The following is a 16,100-nucleotide window of genomic DNA, read 5'->3' as shown; positions in this document are numbered from 1 at the left end:
TTTTCATTGAGGGAAACACTTTGCAGTGTTTTTGAACATCAACCCACACAATTTGAAATAAATCCATCCAGTACTTTATTGGTCTGCATAAGTTTTACCACACAGAGAAAAATGCTCTGTCTCAGATTTTCTCAGTTTGTGACATCACAAGTTTGATTCTGGTAAGAAAACACCCTCCCTTTGTATCTCCACCCATGGACTCCACCTCCAGCTTAGAGTAAAACTTTGCGCAGGTTCATTAATTTAAGTCTTTAAAGAGGAGTGACGTATACTGGGAAAACTCCAGGGGGCGGGGTCATTACATTTAAAGAGACGCACACCAAAACGGAGCATTCTGAGAGAGCTGGTTTCTACAGGATCACAAACCTCCTCTGCTGCTTGATTCATGTTATATTTGGACCAAAGCTCAGCACATATGTTTCATTTAGACCACAGGGGGACTGATTGAAAAGGTGGAAGAAGAGGAGGAGAATATGTCCCCTTTAAAAAACACATCTTCGCTTGTAATTAAAATGACTATATGAATGTGTGACTGGTGATCATGTGTTCATCTAAAATAAAACATCCTTAAAATAAATCCACGTCGCGAATCTGAGTCATTTTAAATCCCAGAAATTCACAATTTAACCATTTTAAAATCATCCCTGACAAAAAAAAGACGAGGAGTAGTCACGTGATGCAGTCACGCGATCACCCGGAAGTTGCGGTCTGTTTACCTTGTGTGTCATCCATTCAGTGTGACACCCATCATCCCTTTTTAAATGTGATTACGCGAGCTTTAAGGGGATTAATTCGACATTGGCTCCGATAATGTTCGTTTACAGTATTTCAGCGTGAACGTGAACGCATCACCATGTCGTCTTCAGGACACACGGAGGACAGCGCCACAGGTCTGTCAATCAAAACAACATGTTGTCATGTTTTTACTGCCTCATGTCTCCTCTCAGGCTTTGAATGTGTGTGTCCTTAACAGGCTGTGTGTGTTTCTGTTGTTTCCTGCCGTCACGTTTTCCGTCATTACGCCGGGATGTGATTTACAGACTGCAGGTGTTACGTTGCAAAGAGTGACCGTGTTATCTGGTGACACTGAAGACTTCCGTGTCCTAATTCCTGAAGAAAACCTCTTTGTTTTGTTTTTATTATGATGTCAACAATCCGTGTTAAGACTGTATTTAATGACAGCATAATAAAAAGAGCCTTCATAGTACACTCCTGACTTCTTTATCTGATTTTACTGCTGAAAGTCACCAGATAACTCGGTCACTTTATAAACCGTAACACCTACAATTCTGTAAATCACAAACCGGCATTCATCGGCCAGCGTCCCAACGTTAACTCCTCTTCCTTATGTTCCCTGTTTCTTTTTATTCCTGTGCTATAAACGGATAATTCCTCGTCATTGCTCTTGGTTGACTTTCATTGACAAACCATTTTTTTTTACTGCAATAATGCAATGACACTTAGTGCTGTAAGATGGGGCCCCTCAAAAAAGATTCACTACTGTCAGTCAGAAATGTACACATTTTAGGTTACTGCTATGGTTTAAGTTTGAAAACCCTCAGGGGCCCCCTACTAGTCAGGGGCCCCTCAGGGCCTGTGGACAAGCAGCGCCTCTCTCATCCCATTATAATGACTGAACAGTGACGGTGGCTTATATTACTTCTTCCCATCTCTCTATAATCGTGGATTTTCTTGCTTCACACTTCCAGAGAAGGATCGGCTCCTTTCTGCTGAGCAAAGCTGCGGGTCCGGCGATGTTCTGTCGAACCCTCGTCCCTCCGTTTTGGTGTGTTCTGACCCGTCCAACAAGCAGGAGACGGAGGAGATGGAGGAGGAGGCGTTGAGGAGGAAGCTGAAATATTTCTTCATGAGCCCTTGTGACAAATACCACGCCAAGGGACGCAAACCTTTCAAACTGGGCCTGCAGCTGCTCAAAATCATCATTGTGACCGTGCAGGTGGGAACAGATGCACGCAGGGATTCTTTATTATTATAATATTGTTTATCTTTTTAATGCATGTCAGTGTTTGGTAACTCTGTATAAACTTTGTCGTCCCTGACTCTGCCTTTCAGCTGGTGCTGTTCGGTCTGACTAACCAGATGGTGTGGACGTTTAAACAGGAGAACACGGCTGCTTTCAAACATCTGTTCCTCAAAGATTTCCAGGACAACCTTCCTCAGGCCGTGCACACGCAGCAGAGCATCTACAGCCACATCCACTTCGCCGTCGAGCAGGTAGACCTTCGTGAACGAGTCCCTGCAGGATCGAGACTCACAGATTAGAATTTTTGTGAAACTTAAAGAGGACATATTATTAGTCCTTCTTCCACCTGATCAATCAGTCCCCCCTGTGGTCTAAATGAAACATCTGTGTTTCTGAGCTTTGGTCCAAATATAACATGAGTCAAGCAGCAGAGGAGGTTTGTGACCCTGTAGGAACCAGCTCTCTCTGAACGCTCCGTTTTGGTGTGTGTGTCTCTTTAAATGCAATAAGCCCCGCCCCCCTGAGTTCTCCCAAGAGACATCACTCCTTTGCTAGCGTGAATAAAAATGGCCGACCTGTGCCATAGTTTAGCTCTAGGCTGGGGGTGGAAATCCAAAATAAAAAAAATCATCAACAAACAAAGAAACATAAAACTTGTTAAACTAAAGGAAACATTTTATTGCCTCGACTTCGATTTTTTATTATTTTCTCCTCTCTTCCCCCTCAGTACCTGGCTCTCCCTCAGATCTCTCTGGGTCGGTACGCCTATGTTTTGGGCGTCAGTGCGAATGACAGCGCCCTCTCTCTCTGCCAGAGGTACTTCAAGAAGGGAACCATCGACCCCGTGAACGACACCTTCGATATCGACCCGCACGTCAAGACCGGTAAGACGAGCGTCATCGACCAGCAGCCGGGCTTGGTTTCGCACGCGTCCCTTCAGGATGTGGTCGTGTCAGTGAGTCATCGTGTTCCTGCTCCAAATGTGTCAAGAAGCGCCCGGCAACCGTGGCCTACTTTTTTTTTTTTAAAGCTTGAAATAGTTTCTGTCATAACTCGGCGCTGGCTGCTTCCGGACTGCTCCGAACCACAGACCCGGGCGGATCGTTTCAGTGATCCCAGTTTGTAAGAACATACTTCAGCAGTAACTAATGTTGTAGGAAACCAGATTCATCAAGACTGGTCTAGAGAACATCTTTGCTGGGTCTGGTCTTTGACTGTGCAGACTCTGGATTTTAAATCAAGACCGGTCAAGAACGTCACTGATTGGCTGTCTTTTGACGCCATTACTGAGAAAAAAACAAAATAACTTTAGTTCAGTTTCAGTGACATTTCTGGTCTCGTCTTAGTCCCAGTCTTGGTCTGGTCTGGGTCTCTGAGCACTCTGGTCTCGGTCCCAGTCTTGGTCTGGTCTGGGTCTCTGAGCACTCTGGTCTCGGCTTGTCTTGGTCTTGTCTGGGTCTCGGAGCACTCTGGTCTTGGCTTGTCTTGGTCTTGTCTGGGTCTGGGAGCACTCTGGTCTTGGTCCCAGTCTTGGTCTTGTCTGGGTCTCGGAGCACTCTGGTCTTGGTCCCAGTCTTGGTCTTGTCTGGGTCTCGGAGCACTCTGGTCTTGGCTTGTCTTGGTCTTGTCTGGGTCTCGGAGCACTCTGGTCTTGGTCCCAGTCTTGGTCTTGTCTGGGTCTCGGAGCACTCTGGTCTCGGCTCGTCCTGGTCTTGGTCTTGGTTAGGTTTTTTTGGCAGAGCCTTGTGTGACGAGGCCGGGGGAGTCTTTGAGGAAGTGAAGCGTAGAAATGCGGTTTGAGCTTCACATGATGTGGAAAAAGTTTTTGTCTGCTTTTAAAAAGTCCTCATGTGATTTTGTTTTTTTTTAAATTTCGTTTGACTTCCTCTAATTCTATTTTCCGATGTGTTTCCAGAATGCATCGGAATAAACCCGCTGAACTACAGCTCTGATGCAGGAAACGCTGACTACAAGAACTTCACTCTCAAATTCTACAAGTCAGATGATTTTTTTATTTTTTTTCCACATAAAAAAAAAATCAGAAAAGTTTTATTTATTTATTTATTTTTAAAATGTATTTATTTTCTAAATTCACGTTGTTCTCATTGATTTGTTTTGTGTTTTTGCTCTCCAGGCTGATCAACGTGACCATCGACTTCAAGCTGAAAGCGATCAACATCCAGACCATCATAAACAACGAGATCCCTGACTGCTACACCTTCGCCATCACGGTGACCCCCCCCCCCCCCCTCCCCTCTGTGGTTTCTGTTGAACCGGTTAGAACTCGCTCTGACGTCCCGCCGTGGAAATCTGAATTGTCTTTGGTGTTTCTTCCAGATCCTCATGGACAACAGAGCTCACAGCGGCCAAGTGAAGATCAGCCTGAAGAACCAGGCGACCATCAAGGAGTGCAGAGACCCCAACGTGAAAGGACACGGTGAGGACGCCACGCTGGACGCTTCACACCAGGAGACATTCACTGTGTGTGTGTGTGTGTGTGTGTGTGTGTGTGTGTGTGTGTGTGTGTGTGTGTGTGTGTGTGTGTGTGTGTGTGTGTGTGTGTGTGTGTGTGTGTGTGTGTGTGTGTGTGTGTGTGTGTGTGTGTGTGTGTGTGTGTGTGTGTGTGTGTGTGTGTGGGGGGGGGGGGGGGGGGGGGGATGAGCCTGAGCTCAGGGCAAACTCACCCTGACGTGACATTTTACACGTTTAGTTTTCTTCCTCTCCTGTGACAGCGGAGAATTACGCCCGGGAGTTTTTCGACGTGCTGGTGGCGATCGTGTGTCTGCTGTCTCTGCTGCTGTGCGGCCGCTCCATCGTCAGAGGCGTCCTGCTGCAGAACGTAAGACAGCACGCCAAACGCTCACTTTATATGTTGGTGAGGGATTGAGGGAGTGTTGTAGTCAAGACCACACTGATCGAGACCAGGACCAGGACTAAGACCAGGACCAGGGCCAAGGCAGGGTGAGATCCTGACATTTAGGCATAAAGACTAAGGCAAGACCAGGACCAGGGCCAGGACCAAGACCAGGACCAGGGCCAGGACCAAGACCAAGACCAGGGCTAAGGCAGGTTGAGATCCTGACATTTAGGCATAAAGACTGAGGCAAGACCAGGACCAGGGCCAGGACCAGGACCAGGGCTAAGGCAGGTTGAGATCCTGACACTTAGGCATAAAGACTGAGGCAAGACCAGGACCAGGGCCAGGACCAATACCAGGACCAGGGCAGGTTGAGACCAGGACCATAAATATCACAGTAAAATAATGATCTTGTGTCGTTCACACTGGGAAGGTAGCGGCTCAAAATCCAGAGTCCGCCCCGCCTGAGACCGAGACAAGATCACGTGTAAATCCTTTTGAGTCCAAGACGCGACTGAGACCTTCAAAAACTGGTCTCGAGACCGAGACCGAACACGAGACTGATCCGAGACGTTTGGGAGTCACAGATGAAGCGTGTGTCCTCTCGTGTCACCAGGAGTACGTGCAGTTTTTCAAACACCGGCTGGACCGCGGTGTGAGCTGGGGGGACCGGATGGAGTTCATCAACGGCTGGTACATCCTGCTCATGATCAGCGACACCTTCACCATCATCGGCAGCTTCATTAAGATCGGCATCGAGTCCAAGGTGAGAGAGGTGTCCCATCGCCCCCGTCCCCCCCCCCCAGCTCACGTGGGAACGCTCCTTTCAGCGCCGCGTTGTTTTGTTTGACCCGTTTGCTGTTTCGTCGCAGACTATCTCATCGTACGACATCTGTGGCATCCTGCTGGGGACCTCCACCCTGCTGGTGTGGGTCGGAGTCATCCGCTACCTCAGCTTCTTTCAGAAATACAACGTAGGTGAAACATCCTGAAAACACACACACACGCACACGCACACGCACACACACGTTAATCTGACGTGCTTGGATTTTGCTTTTATTCCACAGATCCTCATCGTGACCCTCAGAGCTGCTTTTCCCAACGTCATCCGCTTCTCTTTATGTGCAGCTGCTATTTATTTGGGATATTGCTTCTGTGGATGGATCGTGCTGGGGCCGTATCATACAAAGGTACACACACACACACACACACACACACACACACACACACACACACTCTGACCTCTAGCTTATGTCACATAAACTGCCCTCCGGCGTCTCTTTTTGTTTTTGTCGTCATGAATAAAAGATGAGGGAGGAAAATTGACGTTCATTTAATGTGAATCATATCAGGATGTTTCTGTTTGGGCTTGAACCGCTCACGCACACACGCACACACACACACACACACACACACACACACACACACGATAAATAAAGCAAATAAAAGTTCACAAAAGCAAAAAGCTCAGACGGTCCGTCCCTTTGTTAATGCATGCACTAAGTTTTACTTACAGAGATGTCTACGTGCCGACTCTGAGCGTGCTGATTGGGCGAAATGTGATGAGAAGACGAGTGTATTTTTTATTTTATTTTATTTTTTCAATCCACGACTCAAACGTTGAAAATGAATCATTTGAAAATATTTCGTGACATCACAGTCAGCAGCAATGCAAACGTCGGCTCAGGTTGCAGAGTTGAAAGGGTTAAAAAAGTCACATGACCCCGGTCAGCTGTTCTCTCCTCGCTCTCTCCCTCCCACAGTTCCGCTCCCTCTCCATGGTGTCCGAGTGTCTGTTCTCTCTGATCAACGGGGACGACATGTTTGTGACCTTCTCCGAGATGGAGCACAGCGGCGCCATGGTGTGGATCTTCAGCCAGGTCTACCTCTACAGCTTCATCTCGCTCTTCATCTACATGGTGCTGTCGCTCTTCATCGCACTCATCACCGGCGCCTACGACACCATCATGGTAGTGAACGCTCAGATTCTTCCACACCAAACGAAAACGCTCGATAAAAACACACAAAATGATGAACACTGTCACGTATCAGTGTGAGTGTCTGCATGTTAAAATGGCTGTAAGCTCCTCCTCCTCCTCCTCCTCCTCCTAGTCCTCCTCCTCCTCCTCCTCCTCACCGGGCAGCTTTTACAGGTGCTGATCCGGTGACGACGAGACGAGAGAAAAAAAAAAGAGCTTTGAATTCCTAAAGTAACGTTCCTTGATTCCTTTCCTTGCAAAACACACGAAACAAGCTGAAGAAGAAGAAGAGGAGAAGACAACGAGTGTGAGACGCTCCTCAGGCAGAGACGAAGTGTCTCTGATGCTTCCTGCACGTTTTTAGATCAGACATCTGGAGGGAGGAAAGGACGTCTTAGCGTTAGACTTTGGATGAGTCAGGACTTAACTTTTTTTTGGGTCTTTTTGTGTTTTTAATTTGGAGATCGGACCGTCGATAGAGTCAGGAATCAGGAGAGAGAGAGAGAGCTGGGACGCCCGTTTGAAGGACGCACACTAACCAGCTCCCGGCGCCCCTCACACATATGAACTCAAAGCTGCACAGGTTCACAGATACGGACGTTTGTCTCGTCCTTCACTGTCAAAGAGAGATGCTAACTTTTTTTTTTTTTGATGTCTCGAACAAACGTCCTGCACCACGGCTGCAGGACAGATGTGAAGGTGCAGACACCTCCTCTCGACCAATCACACTCAGCTGGCCGTTTGGCGCCGGAGTCTCATTGGTGCGTTCTCTCTCTCTCTCTCTCTCTGCATCAGGTTCATGTGCTGCACATGAGCTGCCAGAGACGCACTTAGAGAAGCATAAACAGCAGTGGCTCAAAACAAAGCAGGAGAAAGTGACCTTCAGAGTTAAAGTGCTTAAAGTGCTCATGAAGTGAATATCAGGTAGAAGTGCACATCGCTCTCCTGAGCCTGCAGACTGCGTGTGGAGTGTTGGAGCACTTCAAGTCGGCTCTCCTGTCTCGAGAACTCGACATCGTCTCAGAATCTTTCTCCTCGTCCTCGTCTCGCTCTCATACTGGGCTGACTCCGGATTTTAAAATCGAGTCGACAGTGTGACTGTGATAAGAAGGAAAACGCCTCTTTGTAAAAGAAGGAATCCCCCGGCCGGTGTTACGGTCTAAACTGCTGCAGCCACATGAGTCCGATGAGTCCTCGGGCGAGTGTGTGAATGTGAAGGCGTGACCCGCTTAGAGACTAGAAAAGCATCTAAATGAGAGAACGCAGAAAAACTCTGATTGCAGCCTCGTGGTCTCTGTATGATTTTCTGCAGCTTCATTGAGTGTTGTGTCTCTGTCTCCCTGCAGGCGCACTCCCAGGAGCAGGTGTGTGTCAGCGACCTGCACACCTTCATTGCAGAGTGCAAGGACACGCCCAGCTCTGGCAAGTTCCGCGGGCCTGAAGGTTCGCCGTGCTCCTTCCTCTGCTGCTGTGAGTGGTGAGGAGGAGGAGGAGGAGGAGGAGGAGGAGGAGGAGGAGGAGCATGCACAAAGGGAGTGAGCAGTGTGTATGTGTGTGTGTGTGTGTGTGTTCGGTGAGGAAAAAAGGAATTTTTCTCCCATTTTTAAAAACACTCTATTTCCACTCCAGCGTCAGCCGGCAGCAATTTAGTTCCTCATTCTCCAGATCCCCCGCTGGGAAGATAAATGCCTCGAGAGTGAACTCAACGACCTCGAGGCTGCGATGTCCTTGAGTTGGATTTTTTTAATTTACATTTTTATGCCGAAAGCCGAAGGACGTCCTCCACAGTCAAAAAGCCAAGCTGACCTGCACCTGCTTCTGCAGTGTGTGAATAATAGATGAAACATTAGTTAGTTTGTTTTTTTCAAAGCCAGTCAACATCCTCCCTTCCTCACAGCGGACTCACTGAGGAAGAGCGAGGCCTGTCTTCACTTGAATAATCCACAAATCTATACAGGGTTTTCATGCATTTGTCCACATGGCTGCACAGGTGACAGGAAGTGTTGCACCTCATGGTTATGTAAATACTCCAACGTCCTCTGAACCTTCATAGCAGAGGCAGAAGAGAGAGAGAGAGAGAGAGGGGGGGGGGCGATCATTACCTGCTCCTCGTATGCATTAGCTTCTTTGATGTTTTTCAGTCAACGCTCTTCGATCCTCGTCCCTCTTTGTTCTTGTCCTCTGAGCAAGACGACGGCTCCTCGAGGAAGCCCTGCAGCACAACCAGCCAGTCATCAATATGTATGAAGTGTGTCAGCTGGAAGGAGCCAGGTGACCGTGCAGAATAATGCATCTCAAGTCGGAGCCTTGCTGCTGTTTGGGCTGCAGCATAATGCTAAAAAAAATCAGGATTCTAACAATATGAAGGGAGCTGCATGCTGTGCTGGACGGGATGAAGGGTTCATCGGTGAACCTCAGAACACACACTGATCATGCACTAAATGTCACAAACACGTATTCGCAGCGTGTGACTTCTTTGATCCGGTAGATGTCGCCGTTTGAGGTCCAGCATGAAACCAAAACAAACTGCTGTTAGGCCACGCCTCCTCCGTCATGACGCCTCCTCCTGAACTCAGACTTTAAATATTTGATGGTTACGAGCTGGACGTCAGTAAGATGACTTGAAACAGTGTGAAGTGAAGCCCCTCGCTGTCTCTCACTAACTCCAGGGTAAGGGCGTTTGAAGGTCAACGTTCAGTCGAGGGGACGTGTTCTCTGTAATGTGTTTCAAGGCTGAAGGGTACAAGTTCATGCCTTTTTATTTTTTTTTATTTTTGTTTTTACTCTGAAGGACCAGTGCCATTTGCAATAACGCTAACAGGCTAACGTCGCTAAAGCTCTGGGGTCTGAGTGTTCAAAAAGTTATCAGACAGGAATAAATCTGATCTGAGCATCAAAAGCCAAAAGAGAGCCTTAAATGATCATCTGGATCATTTCAAACCAGATGAAACCAGTTTGAACAAGCAGACTTCAGAGTCTAAGAAGTGACGTTTCAATCCGAGGGAAGTGAGTTAGTTCTGTTTGGACTTTCTCTGCTGTCTGGTTTTCACTTCTGCTTTTTCTCACAATACAGACAGTTCATCTCTAAGATGTCTATAATCTCAGTTAGGAATAAATCCGTTTGAATATCTCGTTTACAGAGTTTAATCTGTATTTAATCCACAGTGTCAGACTGGATCACATTTAGTAAACGGACATACACACAGCATATTTAAGGGAATAATTTAGTGTGTATCTATAAACCAGCTGTTCTTCTTTTAACTGTTTTTTTTTAAAGAAAAATAAAAATTTTCGATGTGGTTATTGACTGTTAGTGACAACTTCCTGTCACTGCTCAACCATGAGACATGTTCTCCGCACAAAATGTCTCAAAAGGGAACAGTTTTTATGTTTTGTTTTTTTTATGTGAGCTGCTTATTCTCATTCATATTGTTTACAGTCTTAACTCCAGGTGGTATTTTAATGAATGTTTATTTATTGTCGTTTGCACTCATTGATGTTCGGCGGGGTCAGGAGGTCAGGAGGGAGCCGTCGAGCACTGTACTGTAAATATCACCTCTGTGATTGGATGCTGACACTGACGTTGCTCACTACGTTTGTTTTCTTGTGTTTGTTCGAGTAATATCTCGACCGGGTTTTCTCTTTTATTGGTACTCAGTCTTTTCTGTGAAGTTTTTTTTTGTGCCTTCTTTACGAAAGAACAAAATAAACCGAAGAGAATCAAACTGTGTCCAGATCTGTTCTGTTACCTCTTCAGCTGATCTCCATTTTAAAATATGATGAACAAACTATAAAAGCAAACTGAATCTCTTTGGTTTCAGAGGAAAATGTTAAACTTGATTTGTGATTTATTTGTCTCACATTTTCATTTTTTTTAAAAGCCTGTAATATCTGTAATCTGTGGGTTGAATATATAAGATGAGTTTGAGGTTTACTCTGCCTGTGTGGTTGGATAGAAAGGAGAAGGAATGAAATGGATGATGGGCTGTTTCAGTTTGACACCAGTAGAGGGAGAGATCAGGCTCTTAGTGCAGCCACCAACAAACAAGCCGACCAATCAGCTGGTCAGGAAATCAACACAAACCTGCAGCCATAAAGAATTGATGACATCTTTAAGACAGGAAGTCGAAGGATGACGAGGTGAAACGCAAAGAAAGAAAAAAGGTTTGTTGACTTCATTAGAGATATTAAAAAAAAATGCTGAGAGTGTAGATAAACTACTTAACCTCCAGGTCTGCCATTATCCAAACTACTTCTCAGCAAAAGGTAAATGGACGGAGAGTCGGACAGATATGAGAGAGAGACAAAGATCACAGCAGACGTGCACACTCAGTCCTCTTAGAGCAGAGGAGGGGTATAGCTGTCCAATATCCTCAGCTCATGCATGCATTATTTACTAAAGGATGCTACCAGGCTCGAGATGAAGCACTTACAATCAGTCTGCAGGCTCTGGACATCATCAGGTTTCAGGGTTAAAGCTGATTAAACAGTCCCACAGAGGCTTGCAGCTCACCCCATGTTAAGTGAACTTTCAATGCACCTCTGAAAAAAAATGCATCCTTGATTTAAAGGCTGGAATAAAAACCCAGCAGGAAGCAGGTTAAAAGGGTTCTAATCTGAATTTGCTTTACCATCATGGTGACATTCTGCAGATTAGATTAGATCAGACGTACTTCATGTTTACTGTGCAGGACCTGCCTGCAGCAGAGCAACACGTTATGTAAGATAACGGTCCATTAGTGGCTTCACTCAGGCTCTCCTATGTTCTTCACATGTTGCCTGCAGGGACATTAGCATTCTGCATGCTAATGAAATTCTGTGCTGGCACGTTGTCCATTCTGTGCAGCAGCTGCACCCACGTGTGCTAACCTGTATCTGCCTGCTGTTTACCCACACACACACACACACACACACACACACACACACACACACACAGTTCAGAGGTGATAATATTGGTTTTATTAGAGTGCAAAGTGTTAGACCTGTCGTGCTTTTTTGCAGCCAATTGTGCATTTGATTTGTGAGTCTAAAACGATGTCAGCTGTTTCTGAGGTGATGGGTGTGTCTCTGGGTGCCAGCTGCTTTCTTCTGCAGGAGATTCAGACCTGTGTGTGTCTGAACACACAGCCAGAACATGTCTGTATCTGCTGCTGATTAAAAAAACCAATGTTGTGTAAGAGTTTGTCAAAGGCAGCAGACTGTTGATTGAACGCCAGCTCTTTTTGTGCGGCGTCTCTCCCAGCTGGACTGACGGCCGGGAGGGAAAAAACAATGAGATAAATAACAGGGGAACTGTGCAGCGGGGTACACAGCCCTGCCCCTTCCTGCCTCCGCTGCCGAACAGCACCGCCTGTGTGAGGGGGGGGAAAAAGCCCACCTTCCTCTCTTTGTTGTGCCTGGCTGACCATGCCAACACATCCAAGCCAACAGGCATCAGACCCACGCCGGAGTCCCCGCCCTCTTCCTGGTCTCCTTCCATGTCACACACACACACACACCTGCATGCACCCTGTTTGTTCACACAGTGAATTCAAACAAAGCTGCTGCACCAGGGTGTCACTTCTCACTACACGCAGTCTAATAACGTGATCAATCCTGCACAAATATCTGCAGATACGCCTTCATCTTAAGACTTATCTGATCTGTGTTAAGGCAGACAAGTCGAACCCAGAGTGTTATTACGGACATGTAGAACGATTATGAGTCACACTGCAGACTAAGATCTGCAAAGTATCCCTTTTTTTAATTCTTCCACAGTCCAGGCTCAAGGCAGACTGACTTTTTTTCCGGAAGGACTTCTGAACAAATCAGTCACCATAAATGTGGATTTATGACGAGCACTTAGTCTGAAGTGTTAAGATTATCATTAGTCATGTTGTTGATAGAATTAGTTTTATTATTTCAGTTATGGCTCAAAGAGAAGAGCAGCAGGCTGATCATGTTCAGAACAAAACAAAACCTCATCTTCAAACCAGACAAAGATGAACACATATCAGCCGACGTGGTTCTGGGATTAAGGGGTATGAGACTTGTTTTGGTGTGGTGTGTTTTTTTGCCCTCAGCTCAAACACCACCTCTGCAGCACATGGAAAGAGCAGACGACACCGCAGGCTGGACATGAAAGAAGCCCGTCCACAACTGAGCAGCACACAAAGGCCCGGCTCAGGCAGACACACAGACACACAGACAGAAGAGCAGACAGGCGGCATGCCCACCCAGACTGCCTCTGATGAAAAGCCGAGTTCTGTTGAAGAGCTCGGCACACAGAAACAAAAGCCTGAGAGCAAAGAAACAACGCCCTGGATGTCTGGTTGTGGCCGAGAGACAGCGCACAATCCTGACTGACTGAAGGCACACTGTATCTGCTGATCTTCATCTTAATGTCTCGCTGGCTTCGTCATCCTTTTTCTAATTTCTCATTTCAGCTCTCGTCTCCAGCAGGTGACTGACTGGTTGCTCCTCCCTGTGTGGTCTCTGGAGTCTGCTGCTCAAAGGACGTTTCAATTGTTTAGTCAAAGACACAAAATTGCAAAATATTGAAAGCTTTAAATCTTACATGTATACTAGCAGCAATGTACAATTATGATTTAGAATGAAAACATTTTGGATTATTTCTTTAAGACAGAATCAAATTGAAAATAAGCCCAGTGACATTTTTTTTTGTCATCAACAGGTCTGAAGTGAGCTCAGAGGTTTTAAATTCTGGATGCAACAGTCACATTGAAGACGGACAATGCCGGCAACTTGATGCATGTGGGACAGCAGTAATGCACCGTTAAAGGGTGTGTGTGTGTGTGTGTGTGTGATAGTGTGTGTGTCAGTGTGTGCATTGAGGCATGGAGAAAGGAAGAAAAGGGCTTGGAGAGGAGAGAAAAGGGGGTGCAGGGGCCTAAAGGGAGGGCAACAGACAGGCCGGGAGGAACTTGGGCGAGGGAGAAGGGTGACTTGCATGAGGTGACATCATCCTTAGTTTGAATAATCCCCCAGCCTGGGAGGGGATTGGCTGCGTTTAGAGAAAGCAGAGTCCCCCTGCTATTCGCTCTTCATCCTTTTCAATTTCAGCATGGCGCGCTGGTGGGGGGATGCTGCCTTCAGGGACTCGCCGGAACCTCCTGTTCCTGCAATTCAACACTGACAGGAGACATTTAAATCACCAGGAGAAATCCTACGCCCTTGTGTTCAGATGTGACGGGAGCCTTTGGTTAATTTTCAGAAGCTGGTTACACCCAGAACATAAGTAGACAAACACAAATACAGATCACGCTGATCACTTGGCAGTGCCGCTGTGTTCTCTACCAGTATTTTCTTGTTTTGTGGTGTGAAGATGTGCCAGGTTTTGTCCACACCTGACACACTAAACAATCGCTTCGCCCTCATTTGTTTACCTTCCTGTCAGCCGGTCTGTAGAGCGGAGAAACAGGGCCGTACTAAACCTCGATAAACATGATCCCAACTATTTTTTATTTTACTGGACAGGAAAATAGTTCTATTTTAGTCATTCCTTGTCCATTATTATTTGGATTTTATGACATCAACACACCCATGATGAAAGGGCGGAGGCCTCCTCCTCAGTGAGACATCTGTCCCGCTCAAATAACAGGAGTGACTGACAGATTTAATCATTGCTGCATTTCATTTAGGTCTGTCAGCACCTCTGGGCATGTCTGCAGTTCACCTGCAGTTCACCTGTTCAACTATTAGTTTGTTCTTAATAAGACTGACTAATCTATGCAACAGTCTCCAGGTAGCAGCTCTCTCAGAATGCTCCGTTTTGGTGTGTGTGTCTCTTTAAATGCAATGAGCCCCGCCCCCTAATTTTTCCCCCGAAGACATCACTCCTCTGTAGAGGAAAAAAAATGGCAGAACTGGACAAAAGTTTTAGCTCTAGGCTGGATGTGGAGTCAATGGGTGGAGATACCAGGGGAGGGGAGGGGATTTTCTTACTAGAATCCAACTTGTGACGTCACAAACTGAGAAAATTTGAGTCAGATTTATGCAGATCACAAAACAGGTCTGGACTGGATGGATTTATTTAAAATGTTGTGTTGATAGACACTCAGGTTGTGCAAATAAATGTTCAAAAACTGAGATTTTTCATAAAATGTCCCCTCACAAAAAAAAGAAATGTTCAGTTCAGTTTTACTAGTTTACTACGTCTTTTATTGATTTTATTATTTTATTTATGGAATCGCCTTGGAAATTTTTGTTTTTTTGTTTAATTGTTTTTATTATTATATGTACAGCACTTTGGAGACATTTCTTTGTTGTTTAAATGTGCTATATAAATAAAGTGGATTGGATTGGATTGGATAATCATTGTTCCGATATTTTTAGGCAGCACCTGAATGCAGCGGCAGCTCTGTCCTCTCCTCCGCCTGTCCATCCCTCCGTTCACCGGTCTACTATAGTGTGTGTGTGTGTGTGTGTGTAATATGTGTGTGTGTGTGTGTAATGTGTGTGTGTGGGCTGAAGCGTCACTCTCCTCCTTTCTTCCCTTCAGTGAACGCGCATCACTTGAGAAACACGGCGCTCGAGACTCAGAAGTTTCTCGTCGGTTGGCTCGGCTCGGTTAACCGTTCCGCTCCTCCCTCGTCCGTCGGTACTCTTCCCGTTTTTTTTCCAAATCCCGGTTTCATTTTTTAATCTTCACTTCCTCTTTCCCCCCCCATCCTCTCTCTCTCTCCGGACTCGAGGGTTCATTCCGGGGGGTTTGTACCGCTAACACAGGGCGTCGCTGGAGAGGATTTAGCTAGCACGCTGCTGCTGCTGCTGCTTCAATCACTGGTAAGAGAATGTTTTAGCTTTAGCTCGCATGCTAACATTTTTTAAATAACCGTTAAAACCGTTAGAGACGCTCGAGCCTCCTCCTGTCCGCACAGTGTTAACACTTCTTCTTCTTCGTCTTTGAACGCAACAGTACTCCTGTCTCATTGTCTCTTTGTGTGACTTCTCACTTCTTTGACGTTAAAATCCCTAAAAAGCTTTTATAATAGTGTCTCATTGTGATTTTTTTAAAAAACATAGATTATAGGCTGTTTTCAGGTTTAGTTTGTCCTGCTTTATAAAGGGGGGTCTGATGGGGCGGTGGCAGACTGCGTGGTAGCTTCAAGTGCTCAATAGACCTGTTAGGTTAAAACAAACCACATATACAGATTTAAATATTCTCTCTCCCTTTTCTTTTTCCACAACGTGTTACCTCTTTTGTGTCTGCCTTTTCCCCTCCCTCAACTTTTTTTTTTCTCCTCGTCCTCCTTATCTCCCCTCCTTTTTCTCCATCCTC

The 16,100-nt window shown here is 46.1% G+C and overlaps 2 protein-coding genes and 1 long non-coding RNA gene across 3 annotated transcripts in view; 2 read left to right on the top strand and 1 right to left on the bottom strand.

The window, feature by feature from the left end:
• Positions 1 to 486: 486 nt before the first annotated feature.
• Positions 487 to 8,333, top strand: mcoln1b (mucolipin TRP cation channel 1b). The gene is made up of 13 exons (XM_079366457.1): positions 487 to 890; positions 1,710 to 1,957; positions 2,074 to 2,235; positions 2,712 to 2,868; positions 3,900 to 3,981; positions 4,119 to 4,215; positions 4,322 to 4,421; positions 4,717 to 4,823; positions 5,458 to 5,607; positions 5,714 to 5,815; positions 5,909 to 6,031; positions 6,605 to 6,811; positions 8,167 to 8,333. The coding sequence occupies exons 1-13, from the start codon at positions 854 to 856 to the stop codon at positions 8,299 to 8,301; spliced, it is 1,707 nt and encodes a 568-aa protein (XP_079222583.1). The 5' UTR covers positions 487 to 853; the 3' UTR covers positions 8,302 to 8,333.
• Positions 8,334 to 11,756: 3,423 nt separating this feature from the next.
• LOC306838261 lies at positions 11,757 to 15,239 on the bottom strand. Its single transcript, XR_013781062.1, has 2 exons — positions 15,162 to 15,239; positions 11,757 to 13,951 (listed from the first exon to the last, which is right to left on the bottom strand). It is a non-coding gene; the product is annotated as an uncharacterized lncRNA (long non-coding RNA).
• The window catches only part of prr36b (proline rich 36b), a 24,953-nt gene continuing 24,085 nt past the window's right edge, over positions 15,233 to 16,100 (top strand). The window contains exon 1 of the mRNA XM_079366322.1: positions 15,233 to 15,604. The gene's annotated coding sequence lies outside the window, so the exon portion shown is untranslated. The remainder of the gene's footprint in view (positions 15,605 to 16,100) is intronic.

The sequence above is a fragment of the Symphodus melops genome (assembly GCF_947650265.1).
Source record: "Symphodus melops genome assembly, chromosome: 17".
In the NCBI taxonomy this organism is placed as follows: Eukaryota; Metazoa; Chordata; class Actinopteri; order Labriformes; family Labridae; genus Symphodus; species Symphodus melops.
Note: the sequence above shows the minus strand (reverse complement) of the source record. Positions and strands in the feature narration are given on the sequence as shown.